Genomic DNA, 27,467 nt, shown 5'->3' on the forward strand with positions numbered 1-27,467 from the left:
CCAATCACGTGGCTCGTTGGATAATAGGCGGCAGGCCGTGACAGTATTCTCGTGATTTTTCGAAGCGAAGCGCCACGCACGGGTCGCGCAGCCGTGCTGGCCGACACCGAACACTTCGCTTGCTCGCGAGGCCGAGGCCCCAGTGTGTTTTTACTCGGGGTTGAGTAAACTCCGACCTGTTGTGTATCATAATACGCGTGCACGCGGGTTTACGGGTTAGCCTCGCATCGACCACTGGATGCACCCTTGTCTCGCACCACGCCGCGCCTGTCTTCCCCGATCGACGAGACTAACTTGCACAGAGTACAGAGATATTCCGAAGCGTCAACAAAACACCATTTAAACGGGTAACGAGTAAACGAACCACCGTCTCCGCGTCTCCCGCCGACGGAATTGATAATTCGCCAAATCGATCTATCGAATTGATCGGTTACGATGCCGTTCGACCGTATCGATTATTAAGTGAGTGACTACTCGATCGATCGATCGATCGATATAGAGAAATTTTTGCAATCCCATCTAGTGAATATTCCCTATAATCCCGGATTCTGACTCGATACACGTCTGTGACAAAGTGTATGTAATCAAATTACTTCGAAGTGACTGATCGAAATCAGTGAGTGAAACTTGATGATCGAAAATTGATTCTGAGAAAAATATTTTAAAAAAATGTCAACAACAACGTCGAAACTGTTCTGAAAATAATAATATTTATGCATCGTTGATATTTGTACAAGTGATCCGGAAAAATTGTACGCGCAAATTCACGTAACAGGTGGCGCGATCCATCGGAATCCAGGTGAATCTAGGTGAATCTGAAAAATGCATACGCTATTTAGCGAGCAAAATGCGTATTACAGGCACGCTACGGCTGTTCCCGTTGGGATGGGAACCCCATCGTATCCGGGAGTGGGAGCAGCGCCTGGTTATTACGAACAATATCGATACGGTGGGTACGCGACGGCGGCGGGTTACCCGGTCTCGGGAATAACCCAGCAACATATTCATCATCCCGGCAAGGATATGGTAAAACCGCCGTATTCTTACATAGCACTGATCGCGATGGCGATACAAAACGCGCCCGACAAGAAGATCACGCTGAACGGTATCTACCAGTTTATCATGGAACGTTTCCCCTATTACCGCGAGAACAAGCAAGGATGGCAGAATTCAATCAGGCACAACCTCAGTTTGAACGAGTGTTTCGTCAAGGTGCCCAGGGACGACAAGAAACCCGGAAAGGGAAGCTACTGGTCGCTGGACCCGGACAGTTACAACATGTTCGACAACGGTTCTTATCTCAGGCGTCGTAGACGCTTCAAGAAGAAGGACGCTTTGAAGGAAAAGGAGGAGGCGTTGAAGAGGCAAGGCCTGGTGCCCGAGAAGCAGCGTCAGAATCAAGAGGAGACGAAGCCCAGCAACATAGTGATACCGCCGCCGTCGGACGCGTCGGGTACGAAGAAGTTGGCCAGTCTGGAGACGACGTTGTGCAAGCCGAAGAGAGAGCCCGTGAACGAAACTGGAAGCCATTGCATGGCCGTGCAGGCGAAGTACGGCCTGCACAGCCCGATTCAAGACACGAAAACGGCGGTTGTGACGACGACCACGGCCGTCGCGGTGGCCGGGCAAAGTGTCATCCAAACCGCTCTCGGTCACCAAGTGCATCAAGCCCATCAGGTCCACCAGGACGCCGGTATTCAGGATGTGTCGATGGGTCTAGATCCGACCAGTTTCAGCGTCGACGCTTTAATGACGACGCGGGAGAACAGCGCCGCCCTAATGACCAGAGAGAATCAGCATCACACGCATCATCCCCACGGTCTTCAACATCCTCACCCTCACTCGCACTCGATCATGACGAGCAGAGAGTCGATGGGCGCGGGGGTGGTGTCCAGAGATCACTTGCCGTCCGTTTGCACGACGACGACCACGACGACGGCCGCTGTCGCTGCGATGATGGCCACCACCGGATACGGCCACACCAGCTCAGTGTCCAGGAGCAACGGGTCGCCCCCCGGAACAATGTACGCGCCTTATTGTACGCCCACAGCTGGTTACATAATGGATCACGCGGAATATAATTCGAGAAATCACAACAATACGGCGGGACACTCGCAGTGGTATCAGGAGGCAGCCAGCCCTGACGCCGCCGCCATTTATCAGGACACCCAATCGCCGAGCTGTCAACTTTACAGGTAAGGACAAAAGTGGCGATGATACCGTTATTGTTTACGTTACTTGTCATTTCCTTTCCACCGATCTTTTGCGTAATTTATGAACAATGATCGAACAGAGGAGAGACATGAGAATGGAAAGGAAGTGAAACGACGCCTCTTTTCCCTCCTCTCTCCTGTTATTGATTTGTTGTTATTAGGGATTTACATTCGTGAAAAATATCGACACGTTTCCAGATCCAGCCCACCAACTCCGCTCTCGTCGAGTGCAGCTCCGTCTCCACCCTTGTACCACCGATACTATCAAGACTGTAACACCGTCAACACCAGCGGCAATTTACCAATCACGTTGCACAAATACTGAGAATACCGAAATTCAAGGCCTCATCACCGGGGCCTTGAAGAACATCACACCGATCACTACGACCCGAGCTTGGTTTACGTGAAGCAAGAGTGGATCCCCTGCACGGAAGACCTCGCCAAAGAATGGAATTAGATAAGTCTGAAAATCCATGATAAAACGGGGGCGAAAGTATAAACGATAATTTCGAAAAAAAAAAAAAAACTCGATTCGCAGAAAAAAGAGAAGAAAACTGTACGAAGTACACGATATGTAATTGTAAATATTTTATCTTTCACGTAACAAAAGAATGATCACGTGGATGTTACACGTAGCTCGTTGTAGGTGCGAAAATGAATATTAACGAATAATAGGGAGGAAAAATTTTATTAGATGATTCTCGCCGAGGTAAACGTAATTATTTATCTCGAATAATTCAACGTAAGAGCGTTCAATTTCTACTTCGATTTTAGCGTTAGCCGAGTGAAAATAGTTCGACGCATTTTATACTTTACTCGAATAATCTTATCTCCCGATACATCCTATACCGATCGAGATATCGAAGTGTAAGGAACGAAAGGTATCGCCAATGCGCATTGCCATTGCGCATGCCGACTCGAGTTACCGACCGATACTCGACATCTCGGAGAAAGATTATCGCGATCAGTGAACACATTTTATGTTTTTCTAAACGTAAAAAACCAAATACACGTGTACTACTTTAGCTACTAAGGAGTTCACGGATCGACGCATAACCTCGAACTGGTCGCTCCAGACCGTGATAATTCCTTTTTTTTTCCTGTCATTTCTCTCTACGACCCGCGAACGAACGAACGAACATCTTTTTTTTCTTCAATCCATAACTCCTCCTTCTCTTAACCTCTTTCCTTCCGTTTCGCGTCACGAAAGATTTAATATATAACGAGAAGAGAGCTCTATAAATAAATCGGTGAAATTGGAAAACATTATCGATCGATGCATTCGGTTTGTGATCAATTTTATCGCATACAGAGTCATTCATTAATGAATCGGAAGCTTGATGCGAGACTGTATCCTCAAAAACAGCTGTGAATATCAATGATGATGGCCGTCACCTGAGCAAACAAAGGCAGGTCTCTTTCCTGATCTACGGTAATTTTCACCGGTTCGAAATTTCTTTTTTTCCGCTATGATCGTATTTGCATGGAGATACGCGCGATCCTGTTACACTGTGTGCAACTGTGCAAACTTGCAGCGAATTGATCAGACGGGAAAAAAAATATTTTGGGAATGCTTGTCCGCAATTGCTCGCTACCGTCACCGGTACGAAGTCGAATCTCACTGGATGCTGATATGAAAACGGATTTCACAAAATAAAATATCGCGCAAAAATGATGCTCAATCCTACAATATTGAATACGATTTTTCCATCATTTTCTTTCGTAATAATATACGAAATTTAAAATCAATTTCATTATTTACATTTTGAATATCTGAACGATCGATTTACTTCGCGTCTTGAAAACTTTTCAACTTCGATTAAATATTAGCGTTTTAAAAGTCAAATAATTAGCTTCGATCAAGTGTAAAGTCATCAGTTTGATTTCTGCGTCATTTATCAATCAATTTTTAACTCTTAATCTCGGATCCAGAATATTGGGATTGATTGCGTATTATTACAGTTGATACAAATAATTATTGTAATAATTGTTTACGTGATTTAATTAAGAATTTAAAGGCAAAGAAAAATCACATCGATAATTCGTAGAAATCGCAATTTTTGCGATTAAAAAGGTTGGTACAATTAGTGGAAGCAACATTGTAAATTATATTGGTCAAGTATGTCGATCAAGTTGTAATGTTATAAAAATCAAAAACAATAATTCGAGACATGTGGAGAGAGATAATAAGATAAAAATTGTTTTTCTTTTTATATAAAACAATTGTATATACATTATTTAGAAATATATATATATATATAATTTGCATTGACAAGCTTTAAAATATATTAATTAATATTTCAGTTTAAAATTTTAATTTATGTTACTGTTTCTACTAATTGTACATTTGAAATGATAAAACTTTCCTAATTAATTAAATGAGCGGTGATGATAAAATTAAAGTTTGTAAAAAGTGATACATGATCGTTTTCCTTGTGCGTGAAGGGTTGCGTGTCTCGACTTTTGTGCATTTATTCGCGTAAAAAAACGTCATTCCTTGTAACCGAAGCGCGCGATTGATTCGGCTGCACGAGATTGATCGTTCAACGAAAGTTGAAATATGATATATATATATATATATATTTATTGCAAAAACGGTGAATAATGTGAATAATTAAAAACGATTAAAAACCGTATCGTAGATAGATCTCTGCGTGTATATTATTAAAAAAAAAAGAGTATACATATATATATATATATATATATATATATATATAGATATAATAGATTGTATAGATAAAACTATATATGTATAAATAGACAGATCTATATATACAGAAACATATTGATATTACGATTAGTAATAATAATCGCAAACTTATTAACGTAGGATGAGTCGATGCGAATACGAAACATTACGAAATAAACGTAATGAATCCGAAACAGTGAGAGCACAGTGTTGTTTCTTCGAGATATCTAACTGCATGAATTTTTCGATTTATTCCAACTCTTTTCTTTCTTTCCCTCCGTTCCACACAACCGACACTTGTAAAACTATTATTCGGTCCAACAATTTTAAATGTTTATTGATATTATACGGGAAGAGGAGGAGAGTTTCGAAAAAAAAATATTTCGTTACAATTTTCTTTCTTTTTTACTTTGTTCTCGTTCCTTTTTTCTCTCTCTCTCTCTCTCTCTCTTTTTCGAACAACAAAACCGGCTACTTACAAAAGTATACTCGTACAGGTATATGAACACAACAGGTATAAACACCTGCGAAAACAACGCGACCGTTTAATTACCCGCGGCATCGATCAAAATTAATTCCGTTATCGCGTGGAAAAAATTTCCTCTCTTGAAAAAAATACATTTTATTCCGCCCGTAATGGCGCGACAGGTTGAAAACTGGCAAAATATAAAAGAGGAGAAAGAAAGTAAAAAAGAGAGAGAGAGAGAGAAAGAAAACAAACAATCATTTGAATCGGATTAATAAAAAGAACGATTTTACGGCGTAAAAAAAAAAACGGACGGGATATAAAAGCAGCGCATCGCCGAGATCGCGATAACAATAATACAAAGGTGAACCCGTTTAAAAGCTTCGAGAAATTTTCAAACAGAAACTAGACGCTTCGATCCTTCTGGTTCACGAGCTGCATTTCGCTGCCGGCACTTTACGTTACATCTCTTCGAACAGAGATCGATCCTGATTATATTTCTAGTCTAGCGATCTGCGAAACGTTATTTCTCCGCGAACCGTATATCGACGTGGGCGATAATGGAAAGGTAAGAATATCTTGCAACATTCGCTTGGCTCGGTTCATTCCGGATATTTGAACGATCGAACGACATCGGAAACTGCGTAATTTCGATGGAATTTTTGCAACGATCACAACACTGAATGTAATAATTTTTCAAAAAGGATATCAAATTTTAATTTTGTTGATACTAATATGTAACAATTATTATCGATCTACATGATTATATAAAATATTAAAATATAAAGTATATTCAATTATTAAAAAATCATTCATTATTATATGAATATCTTTTGAGAAAAATCAAAATTTAATATTCCTCTTGATATCGATATATTATGGCAATTATCAATAAACAATTATTTCTTTATTAAAATAACACGAGATTATATTTAAAATATATTCGAAAGATTTATTTATAATTAATATTCCTTGTTAAAATATGAGAGAAAATTTCATGACCAACAAAACAACATTATGATTTTGTAACGAGTAAAGTTTCGTGTTCAGTTGTTCGATGGTTCTCGCTCGAGGCAGTATTTAACTGCATCTGCCGAAACACGTGCTCCGGATAAAGCCAGGCTTTAGAACGTCCTGTACCGCCAATCCGTTACTTCGCCGAAAGATAGAATATATACCTATCGACCAGTTAGCAGAATCCCTTCGAGCACGCGTCAGTCTATTCCGTTCTCTAGCCGCCTTAGGGTCTTCGGTTTATGGAAAATCCAGGATCAAGAATCTCCTGGAAAGTAAACGTGTCTTGTTCCAATATGCACATTTTCTTTGATTACTAAGTTTGATTAGAAGTGTCTTAATTTAATTTGAAAACTCAAAAGAAAATTCAAATACGTATGAAAATATGTATGTATCTTTTAATTAAAATTGTTTAAAAAATTGTATATAATAATGCAACGTCGATTAAATTAACGAGAAACTATGGAGAAGTTTATTAATTGCTTGTATAAGCCACTTTATCAAAGGTGGAATCGAATTAGCGATCGACGGGCAAAAGTGACGAACGTCAGAAGTGGTATTTGTACGGAATGTAAACTCTCGTGATGGCGGCCCGGCATTAGCCTCTAAACCGAGCAAACACGCGGTTCCGCAACCGAGTCAGACTGGGGCAATTTTAGAGCGACTGAACTCGAGGGTGCAAAAGTCATCGAGCCCTCGATCTCTATCTCTATGGCAAACACTTAAAATTATTCACCCTCACCAGCGTGCAAATACGCGATGAAAAATGTGCGATCCCTTCATTCAATTCTTAACCTAAATAATCTTCGTATCTTATTATGAACTGTTTGAATTGACTGGGAAAACCCACTTCTCACGAAATACTTGATTTCTGTTCGAGTTCATCTTGATCCTCAAAACTATCACTGACGGAGAGAAACTTTTATCGTTGATAATTATTAATAATATTGTCAGTAAAAGATATTCTATTCGTGACTTCGTCTCCATTAAACGATCAGTACTAGAATCACGTGGATAGGTCACGTGACTCATTGCCGGTAAGAAGAATACGGTTTAACCGACTAATCATATTATAAGAATTGTTGACATAGATACGAAAAAGTTTCGCTTTTAACAGGAATCTTCGTCGTAAAAACAGTTGAAAAGTTTGATGGCATCGAGACTACGTTCCCACGTGTGGCATAAACATTGCGTCGTTGGAAAAACCATGGATGAACGACGATTATTTCGGTGATGGAAACGCTAGTCGCACGCTCAAGCTGCAACGTTTTCTTGCTTTCATTTTGTTCTCTTTTTTTCCACCCTTTCCCCCCATCTATCGTTTCATTTTTTTTTGTTTCTCGCGCGTAACCGTTGCGGCGGAATTAGCGGTTCCATGCAATCATCAATTTCAAACAAGTGAACGAAAGAGAAAAAAAGTTTGGCCGTCGGCTTACTTAAACAAACAGTACGCTCTACGAAATGGACGAAGAGAGAAAGAGAATCGACAGCGTAAATCTTCTTCGTTTCCGACTTACGTAAAGGCGTTTTTTTCTAAGTAACCCAACAATGAGATACATACTGGCCAGCGAAAGTTTATGCAAAACGAAAAACCACAAAAAAAAAAAGGATTATACGAGTTAAAATGAAACCAATAATGATTTCTTGTCTTCTTTCTAATAAACACTAAAGTAAATTTGTTTTTATTGATAAACTTTGAACGGTTTATAAAAAAGGAAAGACATATTATGTTTGGAATACGACGTACGTTAACCTTTTTTTATTAGTAAACCATTATAAAAATATCTATAAAATACAACAGATTTGAATTAGAATATGACTTATCTTTATTATATAAGATATTATTAATCAATTGTAATAAGAAAATCAAGAATTCAAATCAAAATTTTTCCTATTATTGTTCCTATAATATATTGCTAGCTAAATTTTCCTGAAACAATTTAGAAGCCTACAATAACATCCGTATGTTTTTAAGCACTAATGAATCTACTATCATTGTTATATAATTATTATCGTAATATAGGTACTATATACAAATACAATTTTCATTTAGAAATTTCCAGTGAAAAAAAAAAAAGGAATAGATGTGTAACACATAAAGATACAAGATACGTCGTTAGCAATTCGACAAATATTTTTGACGTAAAAATCCGAGCGAAGGAAGCAAGCGCAGAGAGGACAAGGATGAAAAGAGAAGAACGTACCGCGAAGAGAGAAACGTGGAAGAGAAAGGGGGCTTCGCCATCGTCTGCTCGTTCAGGGGAAAGACGACAGGTGTGCATTTCCCAGAGACCCGCGGCAAAACGCGAAACTGGAATCGCTGCTGGAGTGCCGTGACCTAACCTCGATACACGTAGTCGGCTTCTATCGTCGTAGTCGTTGCTCCTTCTCTCTCTCTCTCTCTCTCTCTCTCTCTCTCTCTCTTCGTCCATTCGTTCTGCTCGTAAATTTATCTCGCTCCTTATGAATGATAATGATTATGAGTTTCTGGCATAGATGTAAAGAAATATTTAAGAAAAAATATAATATTTAAGAAAAAATTCTAATATAATGAAAATTTAAAATTGTTCAGATACCCTGATTCCTTTGTTGTGAAATTTAACCTCAAACTTTAGAACCGCATAACCTGCAAATGATTTTAGAATGATTCGATCAGAAATCTTATGAAATTTTGCGATATTTTTCAGATCTATTAAATAGAAAAAATTATATCTAGAGATTACAAAATTGATAATATTTCTTTTAGAAATATGATCGAATAAAATGATAGCTCCTCGAAGTTTGGAACAATGGCAAGTTGAAACAGACCAGAGGCGCCATTAAAACAAACTTTCACGGAAACGAACGAAATTCGCCATTTCGTCCTATCCTGACAAATGGACAGGGTCACACGGAAGGAAAAAGGGAATGTACGTGAAAACAGAAAAAGAAAAAAAAGTGAAACGAAAGAGTCTGGCTGAGCATGATGGTGGATAAATAGAATTTCATTTACATCTAACACACTGATGCAATCCGAGCAAAGGATAAAAGGAAAAACTGCTCGCAGATAACGGGGAAGAAGAATCGGAGGGGGGGAAAAAGAACGGAATGGACATGAGAAACGAACAGGAGCCAATTAAAATTGGCAATTACAAACGTAGTTACAATATTTCGAATCATCTGTATTTTTATCCCTCTTGTGATTTTTCTTTTCTTTGCAAATTTGCTTACCTTTTCTTTCAAATGGGAGAAAAAGAAGGATGCAGGAATGAAATTAAAAAAAAATCAAAATATAAGAAAAATGGAGGAACCAATAGAAATTCGGCATGAAGAACGAAAGTCTGTTGCTATCCAATGGAATCTGCAGGAACAAATCGATAACTATTGAATGTGGTACATCGCCCTGTCACAAACACCATCGTGAAAATCGTTTGAAAGCGATTTTATCGGCGCATGATCATTGCCCAAACTTATTATAAATATCTCTATTGAAAAAAATATGTTAAATGTGACTAATTCGAAATAAACTACTATAGCTATTATTGGATATTTAAATTAAATTTTAACGTTGTCTTTAAATTACTATTATATAATAATAGCAATTATTAATCTTTCCGAGTCAATTTGTATTTTACAACACTCTTTTTAATGACTTCTTTCATATTGATTTTAGGATTTAAGGGGAAAAAGCTAACAATTGAATATTAAATGTGAATATTAAATTAACTTGAAATTAAAATTTTCATCTGATAGATCATTATTCTATCATAATCAGAGATAAATTTTTTTATTAATTTGGATTTCAAAACGTTCCCCGATATCGTTTTATTCAATAAACGGAGTATCTCTTGTCAAAAATTTCTAAACGGGGATCGGAACGTAATGATCATTGTATGGATATCCGTGTAGATGAGGTCACACTTAATCGTGGTTTAATTCGAAATAAAGTAAACAATGGCGCCAGTCGAAAATGCAAACGTCATTATGACGTTAAATGCTAAATCGGTTGTGCGAAACGTTCCCAGGAACACATAGGTAGGTTCACATTTACACATCGTTGGTATGCAACAATTTGCTCATTTTCACCAGTAATTTCGAATTTAATTGGCACATCCACCAATGCATCAAAGAACGTGAATGTATCGATGTCTCTGCCGGTTTTCATCCCTTTCGCGCATCTATCTCCTTCGTTCATAACATTGTTCCCCGAGGCTATCCTAAAGCGTGACACGTTATTATAGCATGGTAATTCGAATTTAAAATAGGCAATTAATTAACCGTATACCGACCATATCCTTGTCGCTCGCGATACAACTTCATCGAATGATGCTCGTGCTCGTGAATACTTTATATTTGTTTCCTGGCGTTGTTTACAAAGTTGGAACACCATGGGGGACGAAATAATTCCCCTGATATCATGATTTTCACATTTGTCAGAAATGAGCGTTTTCATTTCGTTTTTCGACTCATTATCGCATCTATATTCCGTTCTTTCTATGCTGTAAACATTAAAAATCATTAATTCGTCGTATTTCCTCTTATTTAACCTTTTATACAAATAATACAAAATAGAGAAGAGAAATTATAATATTATTAATTCGTTTGATATTTTTTTCCGATTATATAAGATACTAATATAATTATAATTAACACGACTTTTACTACCTTCCATTTTATTAACGCATCGGTACATGTGGTTTCCTTAATCATAATCTTTTTTTATGCTCCTTCCACTTCCCAAAGTGAAAACTTACTACGGAAGATGGTTCGTTTCTTGGGCCACCCGCAACGGGTGCACCAACGGGTCCCCATAATCTAGTCCCTGTACAACCCACGGTATGTTTACGAAATTACAGATGATAATGTAAGCATTTTTTCACGCTCTCTACGCGTGTGGGTTCACGTTCAATACGTACTGCGTTCGCGTATACGCGTCGCATCCCGCTTCGGGGCTAATTTTAGGGTGTTCAACCCCCGTACGGTACGTTGCCTGACACCGTGTCTGTTTACACGTATGTACGTCCCACGAAATTCTGACACCGAATGCCATTAAACCGTTCAAATTAACAAGGGATTCAGCTTCCTGGAATTATATCTTCACCATAACCTCATCGGTAAATTAAATTCCTTTCTTTAAATCTCTCGATATATTTTAAATAAATATTAATTTAAAAATCAAAATTGTACGTTATAATTTGATAAAGTACATAACCTCGAACTGCAAATGAACATTCCGTTTCGTCGAATATATTACACACAGAAGGATTGCCATATGGGTTTACATCTTTAACATCATTCTAGAAAGAAATCTATCACATTTTACTAAGCAACCCAAAGCAACCCATGAAACCGTAAACATTTTCGTTGTGTCGGCGTCTCTTTTTAGTCTTGATGTTACGGCATTCACGGACGAGTACACTCGCCACGCGTGCATAATGGCGTGCAAGAGAACTGTAGACTCCAAATAGCATTAAGTCATTGCCGGTGGCCAGTGGTGCGCGTGATATCCCCCTGTCGCCTACCGATTGTATTGTTACGCGCCCATCGCGCATACGTATTGTATGTGGATGCACCTTCAGACCCGTGGATACGATCCTCCCGGCCTAGAAAGATATACAATGAGAACCAGACAATGAGCTGATTGTTTCGAGTTCGTGTTCCGATAGTTACGCCGTGTTTGTTCCCGTGAGAAGGTAACCACATCGTTGTTCGACTTACATTTTTTTACGTCAGATTGAGTTATTACGCTTACATTGCAATCATCAATGATCGTAAAGAATTTTCTAACTTTTTTGTACATTGACGACTTATAAAAATAGAAAATTTCCTCGTCCATGTAATCTATTAGATAAATAAGATTCTTTAACCATAGAAATGAAAACTATAGATAAACCGCGAAAAATTGGCAATTCAAAATTAATTGTCGAAAAATATAATTACAAATTTTTTTCTCTTTGATAAATAGGTATATTAAATAACAATTAATTGAAAATGAATTGATACAAACAACTTCTTTACTGTTCAAACACAATCCCCTGAAAAAGATCATCGTGCTGACAGAGGGGAGGCGAGTGTATACATACGGCTACATTCACCGATTTCATGGTAAATCGAGCGTTTCTTAGCCATAGGATCTGGTGTGCCCTTACGCAAACCCATTGTACACGAGTGCCTCCTGTGGTGTTACGGTAGAATGAGAATACAACGCGGATTGGTCCGCAGGTCGTCCTATCTTCAAAATAGCATTACCAGCGTTCATAATGGTTCAACCGGTGCGTTGTTAATGTGGTAGTATATAAGGAATTTGTGCTATGACGGGCAAACAAGAAAAGAAACGAATAAACTAACAAACGTTTCTCTATCCATTAAGACGATACGTGACAAAAGAGATTATATACGTCTATATTTTTCGACAACAAGAAACAAGAAGATTTGCTCAAGATGCTCGGTGAATGCTTGTTTTCAAGTTGGAAATTTATTTTAATTTTGCATGTTACAGAAAGATACATATTTTACGAACTGTGAATTATCCCGCGAATATTTTTTCAACAAAGCGACGAACATTAATACACAGCAATAATCAACGATGTAAATTTATTATGTATTAATGTCTCGATGTGAAAATAAAAATAATCGAAACGAGGTTAGCGCAAATAAGCTTCTTGACTCGAGACGGTTATACTATCGAAAAGTGCTACACAGATAAGGGCCTCGATAGGGTGGTACAGGCGATGACGGTGATTTAATATTTTTCTTGTTATGAGTATAAGCTCACTAGTTTATTCTGAAAACAGTAGCCAAGCACTGCTTCGTGTCCTCGTGCAAAACCACCTGCTCGAATGAACAACTATCGCGGGTATCGTCGTCACAATCTAGATCTTACTTATTTACTCACATATTTACTTGTTATATTTTTTTTCAGTTTTTCTATTATTTTTAATGTTTTGAGTAATCGATATCTTGTACGCTGAAAAGTTAAACGATCTTTTCAACAATTCTATTTACATATTACTTATTTTATGCATCATTTTTTTCATACCATTAATCGAAAATAATGTTCATATATATATGGATTCAAAACAATTTATATAAATTTTATATTACTGCGATAAAGTAAAATTTTTACGATGCAATCATGAAAATAACATTTGGTTTTATACGAATTCCAGACATGGTACATTTGTATTTAGTTCACAAACATGACAAAGCAACAGAGAAAAAGAAAAAGCAAGTTCTATGCATTTACGTGATTATTTCGAGAAGTTGAGTCGCCGAGACGCGTCCGTGTCACTGATGGATCTCACTAACGAGCACAACTGATGATTGACAAAATATTCTCAGTGTGAGACCGAATGTAAATACCTAAATACCTAGTTTTGTATACAACAAATACATGCAGTTTCAAGTTTGTAATCACATAGAACAGAATTGTTGATATTGAAATTATATTAATTTTTAAAATGAACATTTCAAATGTTAAATAATTTTTAAGAATATCCTTTTTTTATATATAAGTTATTATCTTATTAATTCAAATTTTTTAATTTCTAATTAAATTATTAATTGTTTAATTAGTTAATATTTAAATTAATGAATTTCTTTTTTTATTTTATCCTTTTAGTTAGAGTTAAAAGGAAAAATTTTAAGAAATGGACAATAGAAAAAAGAAGTCAGCATTCTTCGCGCTCGGAAGGTGTTGAAGTAGGTATGCCAAGTTAAATATACGCGTAGGATGCACAGGCAGGACAAAAAGCACTTCCTCTTGTCTGACGAGTATACTTTGAAGACCGAACGTAGGCTTCAGCAAGCAGATAAAATAAGAATTTTTACTCCATGCGAGAAAGCATTCTACTTTTTGAATTATTCTTTGTTCATATTACTGTTGGATCTTTTTTTATTTATCCACATATTTTATCCACTTATAAATATGCAAATGTATGTAGCAAATATGTTATTATAAAACTTTATTATTAAAAAAAATTAATATACGAACGTGCTCTTTAGGATAGAAAGAAGTATGAAAATTTTTACATTACGACAATGGGACAGAAACATTCTCATGTTTGTGAGATCATGTACAATCTTCTTGAATGTAACCGTTTCTTGTTGATACTGGCAATGAGTTATGTTGACACAACGCAACCTGTTCTGGCTCCTCGTTGAATATTATGAACATATTATGACAGATATGCCATCCGAAGATCAAGAAAATTAGATAGCACGTGCTATTTTGAAGTAATAGTCGTTCTATGGTTCATGAAGCGAGCGACAAGCAATTATAAAAAGATCAATTTTGCGCAGAATTGGATAATGGATTTGACGAAGTCTATGCAAGTGTGATTCGCCGGTTCGCTCTAACTGTGACGCTTGTTTAAATCTCAATTCCAACGTTTCATGCACTCGCCGAGGGCCAAGAGTCTCCACTAATAACTCGGATCAATGTGAATCTCCGTGTCGATCAAAATCAAAGATCTTCTTTGGAAAAGTCAATACGTCAACAAACAAGGCGTCAGTTGAATTTCGTCTGAACTTTGCACAAACACTGGAAAATCCCAATGTTAACTGATATCTCGGTAAGGCAGAACACATGGTGAATTCGATTGGACGTTTAATCGCAAATTTAAAACAATTAATTAGATTCAAGGATAACGTTTTAATTTAATTTTGTTTTGTTTGTTTATAAAAATATACATTCAACGTGAAATTAACGTTATAGGGTTAATGAAATTTATAAAGCCGCAAAGAGAGACGCAAAAGTAAAAAGTAGAGACGGCTTTTTGCCGAGATATTCGGCAATCTTTTGCAACGGATTTGAGCTGTGGCCAATATTAGAGCAATAAAAAAGCTCATCGGAGACTACCGTGGCTTGTTTCAAAGCGACGGTAATGGGGCTTGAAAGCTGCCGGCTAGGAAAAGGAAGTAGAAGGAGAAAGGGGTGACGGTGAGAGGAAAAAATCGGAGAAGAGACGAGAGACATTCGTCTTCGAAGGCGTTCAACCATTTGATAGCGGAACCACCCAGCGTTAACATTGCTTGCTTCTTTCAATAAAAGAAATCGACTGCAACAGTCGGAAACCTTTATTGAAATGACAATCGTGAAAATTTGAATTTCCATGGATTGAAAGAATGTCATCTATGCAAACAAACATTGCATGATACGTTAAATGAAATATTTTTTGAAAATACAATGAAATAAGATCCGAAATTGTATCTTTTGCATTATTTAACAATAATAATAATAATAATAATAATTCTTTATAGTTTTCCAGTTTATTAAATTAAACTATTGAGACAAATGATTATGTTTACACAAATGAAATTTAGTATCTCAATCATTCTTAAGAGAGAGAAATCTAACAACATATAAGCAGACTATAACCAAAAATTATTTATTACTTACGTAAAATATAACTAATTATTTTTAAATAATCAGTTGTAAAATGAAGGAAATATCGATTACAATATTACCTGACATCTTGTACGGTTGAATAATCTTAATCGCCGAGTATGAACAGACCCAATCATAAAAATTAACCAAGATTGTCATAATTAACAGCTGTTAAATTCCGAAAGATGAAACAGCGTGGCCGTTGAAAAGCCTTGGGTACGTATATGTATATACTTGTGGTTCGAAAGACCCCCACATCAGGCCCTCGGAAGGCATCAAACCTGTCGACGGTGGGTGGATGCGTTCCTGAAGACGAACGGCTTTTTTACGTGACGCCAGACGTTCCTTACGCCTCGTCAAGATGTCAACGACTTGACCGATGGATGGAACGAAGAATTCTCGAAACGCCGTCTAGATCACGCTTTCGCATAAAATCGTGTGATTGATCGGGATGCTTCGTGATCGAGATAACTAGTATCGAATGTCTTCTACGTGCCCCGTCGCTATTTCTGGAAATTTATGATTTTCAAATTTTCAAACGTAAAAGTAGCCGAACAACGGTAACGTTTTAACTCGGATCAAATACAAAGTTGGATCAAATAGCAAGTAAGTAATTTCGTAGAATTATTAATCTCTTCGATTCGCTAAAAGAAATATATTAATATTATATTACGTGATTTTACACAGCAGGGATATTAATGTGTTTCAATCATGAGGATCGCAAAGAATGCTGGGAAGCGCACTAAAGTCAAGATACAACCAATCATCGCCGTTAATCGAATCAGTCGACATTCTTCCCTCGTAAGATCGCATTGTTTACGGGACATGGTCGTGTCACCTCGTCTCAGAATGAGATCGCATAAATAACTCCTATGGAACCTCTTCCTCGGTGCTAGTCATCCAAGAGGCTCATTGTGAAGCCACATCGAATTTCTTTCTCCTTCTCCTTTCGTCCCAACCACCGCCTTCCTCGCCATCCTCGTCCCCACCAAGCATACAGGCCAGAGAGGAATCCTGCCTGTATGTGTCACTGTTGTGACGCAGCAACATGGAGACGCGCGAGCAGCAAGACGAAGTAGCAACGAGAGAGGTGATGCGAGCAGTCAGTTTCATTGTGCGATCAAAAAATGACCATACGGATTTTTCTCTCGGTTCCATTGAGCCTTGGAGAGGCTCGAGAGACTCGAATCAGTCTCTCTCTTCTCTCTGCACCCGTTCTTCCCCCCCATCGGGATTCATTCATAATACCATTCTCGAGTGGAGGCTCGAAGTGGACCGGATGGTATTTCGTTTTCTGACAGCCAGCACCAGCGGCTGATCCTCTCTGTTCGAATTACGAGTACGGCCGATGCTGCACGACCGAGTGCCCGGGAGCTGGGGTATTTTGCTTATAGTATAAATAATCGGCCTGATCGTGAATCGTCGAACCTCGTTCGCTTTTTGGCAGTGAAAAGTTGCACTCATTCACCGTTCACTCTTATATACGTTTAATGACAACTCATTAATGTGTCGATGAATCATACGAATTGGTTAAATTTAATATATTTTATCTAAATTAATTTAATTTGTGACGTAAATTATTTTGCAACTTTTTACTTTTTTTAGAAACTTAAATAGAGTGTAATAAATATTTTTAGTTTATTGTATAGTATGTACATATATATGTTTTATTTAGTTAAAAATTGTTCAGAAATTGATTTCATTTTATAATTTTTCTGTTCGATGATGCCATCGCAATATGGTGCCGTGCTGTCTACGGATACCATGGAATTCCAATGGAATTTATCTCTCCTTGTCAAATATTTGCCTTTGCGCGAAGCCACTTGAATCACTTTGACTCGACTCGTTGCAACTCACGATTCAAGAATACATGACTGCATGGTTACTCTCTTAATATTGATGAAGAAAGCGATATATGTATTTAATATCGTTTCCATTATTTTTTAAAATAGTAACACCTATCTAACCGGAGAAGTTATGGGGGAAAAAAATGAGCATATTTTCGTATAAATATTATTTAATTTTAAATAAAGCATCGATCGCATCGAAACATTTGATCTTAAAACTAGTAACTCGACAATAGAGATAAAAATGCAAAATGTATAAAACGATTGCCTTTAAAATAATTTCTTTGTAATACGATAAATGCACTAGTATTTTTATTTTCACGTTCCTTCGGATAACTAGACGGCTTGGCACCTAGCATGCTGCCATCATCGAGGCACGAACAACTATTATTCTTCCGGTCGATTCGTCGATCGACGGAACGTTTTATCGTTGATTTATCTGTTGTTTGCTTTCTCAGTACGCGTGGAAACACAGCAAACGACCGATTTATGAACGGCCGATAGAGGAACGGGATTTGAGGAGCCAATCTGACGGTAACTTCTGGATGATGAAAAAACGGGATATGTGGCTTTGCATGTTGCATCATGTGCGACTACAGATCGCTTTATTTTCAGAAATTTGATGATCTAATCAATGACAAAATGCAATGCTATTTCGATCGATCGTTCGTCGAAATGAACGATTGAATGTAACGAAGATGAAAAGCATGCAAATATACATTGTCAAATTCTCAATCTCAAAGCTGGAAACAAAGGTAACCTTACTTTTTATTCCTAACCTAATATTTTCTATATAATGAAATTCTATTCAATATATAATTAAATATAATTTGGAAATCTTTGAATATCAATGATATTTTCCTTACGCGTTATGCATACGTGAGAAGTCGCCAAATACGTGATCCATGAATTCTGTTTCGTTTGTGGAAGTTCGTAGGGAAAAGCGGGATAGGAAGAAAGGGAGTGAAAGGAAGCGAGAAGGAGGATGCTCGTTCTATGTTGATTTTGGCTCGAAGCCTCGCTTAGGTGGCAGTACGGATGAAAATATCGGCCGCTAAAATAATTCGACGACAAAGAGCGGCAAACCAACGACAGGTCGACAGGCGAGAATCTTCTATTGGCGGGGTTTTTAAATCGTCGCGTCTTGAAAATAGTTCGTCGAAATTTTCGAATCGTGCCGGAGCCTTGTATCCGATGAAAGCTCCCTGTTTTATGGGCCGCAGTTCAATTGAAATGTACATGTTTGAGCAAATGAGTAACAGAGTACGATACAAAATGAAAGTTTAACGGTGCGTGCACTCGGATGTACGATATCTCGGTATACTGGCGCTTTCGTCGAAATGTCTAGAATTAAATTGCGGTTATCGTATTTAGAGAACGTGCAATGATAATTGAAATTATATGAACTTCAAGAATATTTGATATATATATATATATATTAAATTTCAAATTTTTTATTTCAATTATACAAAGTAAGTAAAAATACTTATTTATTGATCAATTATGAATGATATATATAATTTATATTATTAAATAATTTACAAGAAAATATCAAAATATTTATAAAATATGATTTCCACCATTTCCAGATAATGCTTCAATACGATACACTTGATAATCTTCTCTTGCGCGAAATTTCGAAGATTAAAAAGGGGGCATGAAAGGCAGGAAGAAAAGAGGAGCGAAAAGACAGCAATTTTTTTCTGCGGGACGTGGGAAAGCTCGTGGACAAGGGACGGCGAAGATGCCCACGACCATTCACCTGTCAACTACTTTCTTCCTCTTCTACGGCTTCGTGTTCTTCTTCGTGTGCCAGTATTGCTCCGAGGTGGCACAACTCGGCGCTGGCATCGGCGCTGCTCACGTAGTCGCGCCTACCAAAACATCCTCGACGATCCTCCATTTGACTCGCCATTCATCGCTGGTGAAACAGCTTAATATAATCCTATTTAAGGAGCTCCCATTGTGACTATACCGGCTAGTGGTACGTGACCGAAATTATTTACTCGTTTATTAGATGTCGCTGACTGATCGGCAGCCTCCCGTCGGATTTGACGTTCGCCTCTCCCATTGTAACACTTCATTGTTGCTCAAAAAAAGATATTCGGTATATAACTGAAACGCTTATATGCAGTAATAATGCAGCAATTGCATATTTCTTTTTTTTTTTTTTTGCATTTTATTATTTCAATTTTACTTAGAATAGAAAGAAAAGTCATTCGGATAAAATTTGTTTGATTTATGGCCATGAAGGATTTTTCATAGTCATTTTGTGAAGATTAACCAAGAATTAATTTTATCCCCTCTCGTCTCGTAGAAGGGTAGTATGTTCTGGGAAACTCGATGGTAGTAGAAAATTTATACGAGATTCCAGGAGTTTCAAACTCACGCGAGGATGAACACGGTCCGCTCTGTCGATCCGGAAACCACGGGATCACGAATCTCGTGGAAATCTTGTTTTCTATGATGACATCTCATATACACGCGCATGCGCTTAAGTAATCACTCTGTCTTATCTATTATTAAACCCTTTTATTAACTAAAAATCTTCTTCAAAGGTGAATAGAAAAAGTTATCGAAGATCGAACTGAAATTTAATTTATTGAAATTGTGAAAAGGAAATAATCAGGTAAATGAAAAAAAGGATGTTAAATCATACTTTTTGTAACGAATTAATTTTATATTTTTACTATTATTTCGTAGGAAAATAAGGGAGTAAGTTGATTTCGTCAACCGTTATTGCGGTTACTTAAATGGAGTCATATCATTGCCAGAGAAACGATTAGATGCAATCGAATTCCAGGATCGGTCTGTCGGCGAAGTTTACACTCGAGTCTCGGCATAGCTTTGCTATGTTAGGTGGGCCAACATAAGCAAACCTCTTGAGACGAGGCACATGTGGCCAACAATGGGCCAAATAGCATAGAAGGTTACATGTGTAACATAAGATAAGGACCGGAACCGGATGCCGGGAAAGACAAAGGTTCGCCCGTAGAAGAAACGAGCCTTGGAAAGGTCCTTGGAAAGTCTTAAATATGATAAATTTCTTCTTATATTTTTCCAATAATTATATCAATTATATCTTTCATTTGTAATTTTAATTTTTTATTTTATCGTTCAATTATTGTTTAAAGATAGATCCTTCAATTATCGACCTGAAGTAAATTCCATAATTTCATACGGTTTCTCTGATCAATCAAATCCCTGTTCGAATATCAGATTACACGATGTTCATTGTTGTGAGATATATGCATGATCGAAATATAGTATTCATGCACGGATATTCCGAGTGAACGCACGCATTGTATTCTAACATGTACGGAAAACACATTTGTTTGATGTGTATATTAATAAAATTTCGATGATCTACAAAGAACTTTTTACTTAGGATTTGAGTATGCTTCTGATCTAATCAATTTTTATATTTTTAGGTACGTTAATTCGGTAAAAGTATATGCAGCACGAAGCTCTCGGACTTTCGCAGGATTAACCGCAGATTTTCCTAGCCTCGAGAACGGCAGGAAGTGCTCGTGTGCCGGATTGGTCCACGGGATTAAAGGCAGAAGCGACAAGGCAGGTCCTGGAAGCAAGGTGACTCGCGAGGACCACCCGTCGGGGCCGTTTAAAGGATTATCCTTGGAGGTGCCATCATGTCAAAACACCGGACCTCTGAGAATAGCTTGACTTCGACACTTGCCGCCACAGAATTATAGGAAAGGAGAGGAATCGGCAATTGTTTGGTTGTCATCGCGAAAAAGCAGAAGATTTAAGATTAGAAATAGTAATAAATATTAAGAGGAATAAATATAAATTGGTTAACATTTGAACGTTACATTAGCAGTTATAATTTCTTTATTGCATAATTATTTATCGTGTTTCTTATTTCACATTAATTATAAATGTTTGATATCAAGTTTTTTTTTTTAGATGTACACGATAACATTCTATTATACATTCCGCCACAATTTAATCGTCGCAATTGACAGTGGAGTTTTAATCATTTCGACATACGCTTCCTTCGACTATTTATGTCAACGTTACATTAGCAGTTATAATTTCTTTATTGCATAATTATTTATCGTGTTTCTTATTTCATATTAATTATAAATGTTTGATATCGAGTTTTTTTTTTTTTTTTAGATGTACACGATAACATTCTATTATACATTCCGGCACAATTTAATCGTCGCAATTGACAGTGGAGTTTTAATCATTTCGACATACGCTTCCTTCGACTATTTATGTCAACGTTACATTAGCAGTTATAATTTCTTTATTGCATAATTATTTATCGTGTTTCTTATTTCATATTAATTATAAATGTTTGATATCGAGTTTTTTTTTTTTTTTTAGATGTACACGATAACATTCTATTATACATTCCGCCACAATTTAATCGTCGCAATTGACAGTGGAGTTTTAATCATTTCGACATACGCTTCCTTCGACTATTTATGTCAACGTTACATTAGCAGTTATAATTTCTTTATTGCATAATTATTTATCGTATTTCTTATTTCATATTAATTATAAATGTTTGATATCGAGTTTTTTTTTTTTTTTAGATGTACACGATAACATTCTATTATACATTCCGCCACAATTTAATCGTCGCAATTGACAGTGGAGTTTTAATCATTTCGACATACGCTTCCTTCGACTATTACACCGCTGCTATCTATATTTATAATATATACAATAATCATTCGAACGTATGTCCACGTGTGTGCGGACATGTCTTGTCAAATAACGGTGGCACTACGAGTATATATTGTCCAGTCACAGTCTGCCACCGAGACAAGGAGAAACTCCATACTGACAGTCAGCTCCATTAAGTTCCATTATGGGTTCGCGGCGCGAAAGGTACACAGTATTCGCATTGCGCCTTCACTGAAACTTTTCGTTGGTCGCGCAGCAACTCGTTAAACTCGTTAAACCAAAAGACAGGACTGGCATCGCTCAAAGAATGACAACGAGTTCTACTTTTACGATTAAGATCGATGGGATGCGTTCGAAGCACTGAACAAACCGCAAGTCCCGTTTATTTAATTGCAGATAGACTTCCTCGAAATGCTTTCAATATATATATTATACACATTTTATACGAAGAACAGATTTATATAGATATACGTATATTCTTTGTTCAGAATCAATCTTGAATATTAATTTATAAAATTTATTTTACTTTAACTTCTTATCAAAGAAAAAAATGAGATGTATCTTAATGTAATCAATCAAGAGTTATATTTATTTTTTGTTTAAGGTATTTTTAAATCCTGAAAGGAAAAACATTTTGGTTTAAAATGGACAAGATTGTGACGTTAATACTTTGTTTAGTTATTCGCTACTTAATATTGTTTGTTTATATGATCACTACATTGTTTTGTATGCTATTACAATGTAACGACACGAAGGTCACAAAAAGAATATCGTGTGACAAATCGTGACATCGCCTTCGGGTATTTCACACGTGCAAGCTGGACTAGAAGATCCCAATCCTGAAAGGAAACTGGTATCGTATTAATTGTCGTTGCCTTTCGTCAGGCCGTTAATTAAGTGGTCACCGCCTACCCTGAGGTTTGGACGTCGCGTCGGAACCGGAACGAATTTTCTAGTCACTGATTCTATGTTGTCTTGCGACAACAATTCTCCAGAAAGACGTTTACATTTTTTATAAGAGTATAAGTTTATTTTTTGTCTAGATTCTGCAGCACATTTTGCATCATTTTTTTCATTTTATAAATTTCTTTTTATTAATCAAATCATTATGAGAATTGAGTATATTATAAATCTCATATATCAAGGATATAAAACACATATACTAATATTATGTAAAATTTGTAACATTTCTCTAGTTAAATTTTTACATAAAACTTTTTTATTACTTTTCTATATTGCTTCAAGCTAGCGAGCAATAATAATTAAGATTATTTATATGAAATATTTAAGATATTTATTTCAGAAATTGTACTGGTCAAAGAGATATTCCTACCCTTATCCGCTGCTCAGGTTGGCCAGGTTTTTCGTGACGAGTCGCGAGTATTCAGGTTTTCATTCATGATGGAAAGCCAAGTCGCTTCGTATCCTGGACAGGATTTCGAAAACGGTTCTCTGTTTTCTCAGGCCCTGCCCGATATTGGCGGTTCTCTGTTTTCTTAAGCAGCGGGCCCACTTCCTTATTGCCACGCCCGAGAAAAAAAGGAGGATAGAGAGCCTTCGGTGCCACGCTGTCTGCCAAAGACACCATTCTCCGGCGACGATGGCTAAGTATAGTTGGTCCTTCCTTTCTTTCCTTCTTTATATCTTTACAGATATATCGTGGCTCTTGCTGCGCTGATAAACCAAAAATAAGTCCAGAAAGGGATTAATTCGTGTCCTATTTTATCAGACGATGCCTTGATTTATGCAATTTATACATTCATATTGCGATATATAACTGCTATCGATTTTTCGATTTCAATTATTTTTTTATCAATTTAAACGTAACTAATTCTTACATTCTATCAAACGTACACTTTCACTATCTTCCGATTAAAAACAACACTTTTACTCTCGAATTTAAAATCCATCATTTTCGTAATTATACGTTTAAGCCAATGTAGCAACAACGCTCTTATCGCCCCTTAATGTCCCCAGCCCTGAACTTCCGTGCATCGCGATCGAAGAAAGGCGCAGGTCGACGGAAAGGAAAGGGTGGTTAGGTGGGGTAGAGAGTACCGCCCTTCGAGAAAGGAGAACGACGATGACAGGAACGAGGAAATATCGACGTGGAGGGATGGGTTTCTTTGTTTTGTGTGAAAACAGCCGCAGGGGTGACGGACTGTGGCATCAAACCAAACTGAATATTGCGTCCTCACTTACGTCGCTTCCGTGTTCTCCTGAATACGGAAACGAAAGATATAGAATAGACGTGCAATTGCAAGAAAAACGGAATATCTAATTCTGATACGTACTTGAAACGAGGAAAGAAATATACAGTTTGACTTGATCAATCGAATTTCCTTCTCCTATGGAACACGTCGAATTCGTCTTCAATCTTTTCCTCTTCTCCTACTTCGATTACGATGTCGACAATATCTCGTATCGTAAATTTTAACACTGGTAGAAAACTTTTTCACGATCAAATTCACGATCAAGATGAAATTATTCTCGAAAATATGTCAAACACGGCATTTGTAATTAAATTCCATGACAAATCGTGATTTTCGGCGCACCGAAGAATCATTGTAATCACGTGTCCGCTTGTCCTAGGGACATTTATCATTTTTTTCACCACGGAGCCGTCACGTTTGTCAACCGCAGAACGACGTTTCTCGCGCGACGTTCACATCCATGTGTGCGCTGCAAGCGCGAGGAGTGGGGAATCTTGGTGGCGCGAGGTGGAGAAAAAATAGAATTAAAAAGAAGGAACGGTATCGAAACGTAAATCAGGCGGCAATTAAAATTAGCGAGGGGTTCGCGTTAAACGGACGGTTACATTTATCCATCCACGGCTCTTTGATGAGTTTTCCCGAGAACGCGTCAGTTACTTCGAAGCTCTGTCGGTTTTTCGGCATTCACAGCTCAAGGTTTACGCGTATCCGTTGTCGCTTCTCTTTGATGTTCTCTTCCTTCTCCATGTTCTTTCCGGCCCCTCTCCTCTCTCTCTCTCTTTCTCTCTCGAACTTCCTCCGTTCCTTCCTCTTCCTTGAATAACGCTTCAATATTATTTTTCATCTGCCCCATTTCCATTATTATAATCCTTTCGTAAGAATAAAACATTTTTGTTTCAGTTGTGTTTAACGGTGATCGAAAAGAATTGGAAATCGAAGAGCCTAAATAAGAATGTGACTGATGGCGTTATTCGTCTAAAGCTGGATTAATGTAGGCTACGATAGATGGTAAATCACTTCAAATACTTTTCTCTTTCTCTCCCCTATTGAACAACTGGTGGCAATGTTTGACACGAAATCCATAATCTATAGGTTAATCTACACCCATTTACAAGTTAATCTAACCACATTGTCAATAGAGAGATTGACCGTTCTTTCAGTCCCGAGCTTCTTTTCGTGCACGTATATTTAAGGTGGGATACGAAAAGGGCACGAGGCCAAAGAAAAGGACATCAAGAAGAATGGCTTGGAATGGCTCATCCTTTTCTTTCTCATTCTCCGTGTTTTAAGTCGTTCCAGATGGTTGAGGTCGAGATTCGTTCGTGGCAACCACCTACAGGGTATGGACCTCCTCCTGAGCCGAAACAAATGTTCTTCGCGGCATTTCTTACCGAAAAGCAAATTCGAATGTTTAAATTCGTACGTATTCTATAACAAGGAAGAAACGTGGGTGATGATTGTTGATAAGTATATAGAGATGCTATTGTATTCGATTATAACGCAAAGCTCGAATTGGAAAAATCAAAATCGTAAAAAATGTCAAAAATGAATTATGAACTCGATGTAAGTACGTAAGATATTTTGCTTCTTTTTTTAAAAAAAGATTCGTTTTTCATAACTGATGATATTACACGTTATAATTACATAGAATGATAAAATAATTTTTTCTTGTTATTGTTGTAGATGCGACATGACACGATTATGAATTTTATGTATACAAATATTTCTTTTGCATCGTTATGATGAAAAGATATTTGATAAATAAAGAATCGCATTCTTCTAAAACGAAAAGTGGTGCAAGTTCGTCCCTTAAGTGGTAACATTTAACTCAAGAGCGAGAACACTCGAAGGATTTCTAAGTGGTATGAACGAAATCGAATATTTAGACTCGTCATGACATGTATACTCGTATGTTTCCTATTTTATTACCAGCTACATTAATTGTGACGGCTTTCAAGACGTTTCGATTATTTTTTCACTACGACTTTTCTGGTAATCTTACTTACGGAATCATCTTGTTCCTTTTTAAACGAAACTCTTAACACATTTTCTTCGAAACTTGTATCTTTAAATGAATATTTTTCATTCTCGGTTATAATCCACAATTGCAACTTTTTCAGAAAATTAAAAAAAATATTGATAACGATTGCATTATATTATAGATAAAAGACGATGGAAATCATTTCAATCATATAAATAAAGATTCATCTCTTTTCTCTTAGTAAATCAAGTTATTTGGAATTTATATTTTTTAATATCAAAAAGATTATATGTAAAACATAATAAATGTTTTTACAAGAAAAAAGTTTTTAATTATACACCATGAAAAAAGAAAATACAATATTAAAAAGGGTTATTTTTTGGTAAACGAGCTTGCAATTCAACAACTAAGAAATATATTTTTGACGATTCATTGTATTTCTATTGATATGTAAATTGCATTCAACATTATAATCGACCACGTATTGAAAACTGGCCCATCGATCATTAAGAGGAAAGATTTTGATGGACATGAATTTGATATTGAGAACAAATGACTATAATTCGTCCAGTCTGTAAAAATGTGAAGAAAAAAAAAAGCGACGGGCAAGACCTGTTTCGTTCTAACTAACCTACCTGTTGTGCCAAGGTCACATGAAAGGTTCAATATTGATTCAGAAAATATACGAAATCAGTCAGTGAACAGGTTGGAACAGAGGGTTCGAATGATGTTTTTATTTAGTCTGGGATAAAGTATTTAAGAAACTTGGCGAATTATGCAAAAAGTCACATAATTTATGATAAATTATATATACATATATAAAATCTTTTAATTTTTGAATGGAAAAGATAAGAAAAGAATTAAATTCGTGAAATTGTGTTTTATAATTTTTTTTGAAAATTTTTATACTTTTTAATTATCTAAAATTTAATAATTATATCGATATTTTATCTAATTGATCTATATCAATAACATTATTAACATTTTATTATTATTAATTAAATTATCAATATTTGTG

At 36.7% G+C, this 27,467-nt stretch overlaps 2 protein-coding genes and 3 long non-coding RNA genes across 7 annotated transcripts; 4 read left to right on the forward strand and 1 right to left on the reverse strand.

Annotated features, from left to right (window-relative positions):
- The first annotated feature begins 130 nt into the window (after window positions 1-130).
- Window positions 131-3,874, forward strand: LOC725966 (fork head domain-containing protein crocodile). The gene is made up of 2 exons (XM_006569466.3): window positions 131-2,195; window positions 2,412-3,874. The coding sequence occupies exons 1-2, from the start codon at window positions 823-825 to the stop codon at window positions 2,536-2,538; spliced, it is 1,500 nt and encodes a 499-aa protein (XP_006569529.1). The 5' UTR covers window positions 131-822; the 3' UTR covers window positions 2,539-3,874.
- A 6,286-nt stretch (window positions 3,875-10,160) lies between these two features.
- On the reverse strand, window positions 10,161-11,796 carry LOC100577018. 2 transcript variants are annotated; one of them, XR_001703798.2, is made up of 4 exons: window positions 11,278-11,796; window positions 11,027-11,183; window positions 10,651-10,860; window positions 10,161-10,578 (listed from the first exon to the last, which is right to left on the reverse strand). XR_001703798.2 is itself a non-coding variant. In XM_026441770.1 (3 exons), the coding sequence occupies exons 2-3, from the start codon at window positions 10,812-10,814 to the stop codon at window positions 10,359-10,361; spliced, it is 384 nt and encodes a 127-aa protein (XP_026297555.1). In that variant the 5' UTR covers window positions 10,815-10,860; window positions 11,027-11,796; the 3' UTR covers window positions 10,161-10,358. The 2 variants fall into 2 exon arrangements, 1 of the variants encoding a protein (XP_026297555.1); XM_026441770.1 differs by having other exon boundaries at window positions 11,027-11,796.
- Window positions 11,797-11,935: 139 nt separating this feature from the next.
- Window positions 11,936-15,580, forward strand: LOC100576987. Its single transcript, XR_003305042.1, has 5 exons — window positions 11,936-13,715; window positions 13,983-14,066; window positions 14,366-14,596; window positions 14,663-14,934; window positions 15,078-15,580. It is a non-coding gene; the product is annotated as an uncharacterized LOC100576987 (long non-coding RNA).
- A 3,609-nt stretch (window positions 15,581-19,189) lies between these two features.
- LOC113218899 lies at window positions 19,190-22,738 on the forward strand. The gene is made up of 4 exons (XR_003305027.1): window positions 19,190-20,225; window positions 20,300-20,611; window positions 20,731-20,912; window positions 21,028-22,738. It is a non-coding gene; the product is annotated as an uncharacterized LOC113218899 (long non-coding RNA).
- Window positions 22,739-24,937: 2,199 nt separating this feature from the next.
- LOC102656729 lies at window positions 24,938-26,707 on the forward strand. Of its 2 annotated transcripts, none has more exons than XR_003305025.1 (3): window positions 24,938-25,164; window positions 25,369-26,031; window positions 26,152-26,707. It is a non-coding gene; the product is annotated as an uncharacterized LOC102656729 (long non-coding RNA). The 2 variants fall into 2 exon arrangements; XR_003305026.1 differs by lacking the exon at window positions 24,938-25,164 and having other exon boundaries at window positions 25,291-25,476; window positions 25,561-26,031; window positions 26,152-26,701.
- Window positions 26,708-27,467: the final 760 nt, after the last annotated feature.

The sequence above is a fragment of the Apis mellifera genome, linkage group LG7 (assembly GCF_003254395.2).
Source record: "Apis mellifera strain DH4 linkage group LG7, Amel_HAv3.1, whole genome shotgun sequence".
Lineage (NCBI taxonomy): Eukaryota > Metazoa > Arthropoda > Insecta > Hymenoptera > Apidae > Apis > Apis mellifera.

Excerpts from the sequence above, each read along its gene's own strand:
- LOC725966 (XM_006569466.3), top strand. The coding sequence starts at position 823 with ATGCATACGCTATTTAGCGAGCAAAATGCGTATTACAGGCACGCTACG. Across the intron at positions 2,196-2,411 it reads CCGAGCTGTCAACTTTACAG|ATCCAGCCCACCAACTCCGC; the intron begins GTAAGGACAAAA and ends ACACGTTTCCAG.
- LOC100577018 (XM_026441770.1), bottom strand. The coding sequence starts at position 10,814 with ATGAAAACGCTCATTTCTGACAAATGTGAAAATCATGATATCAGGGGA. Across the intron at positions 10,579-10,650 it reads TCGCGAGCGACAAGGATATG|GATAGCCTCGGGGAACAATG; the intron begins GTCGGTATACGG and ends GTCACGCTTTAG.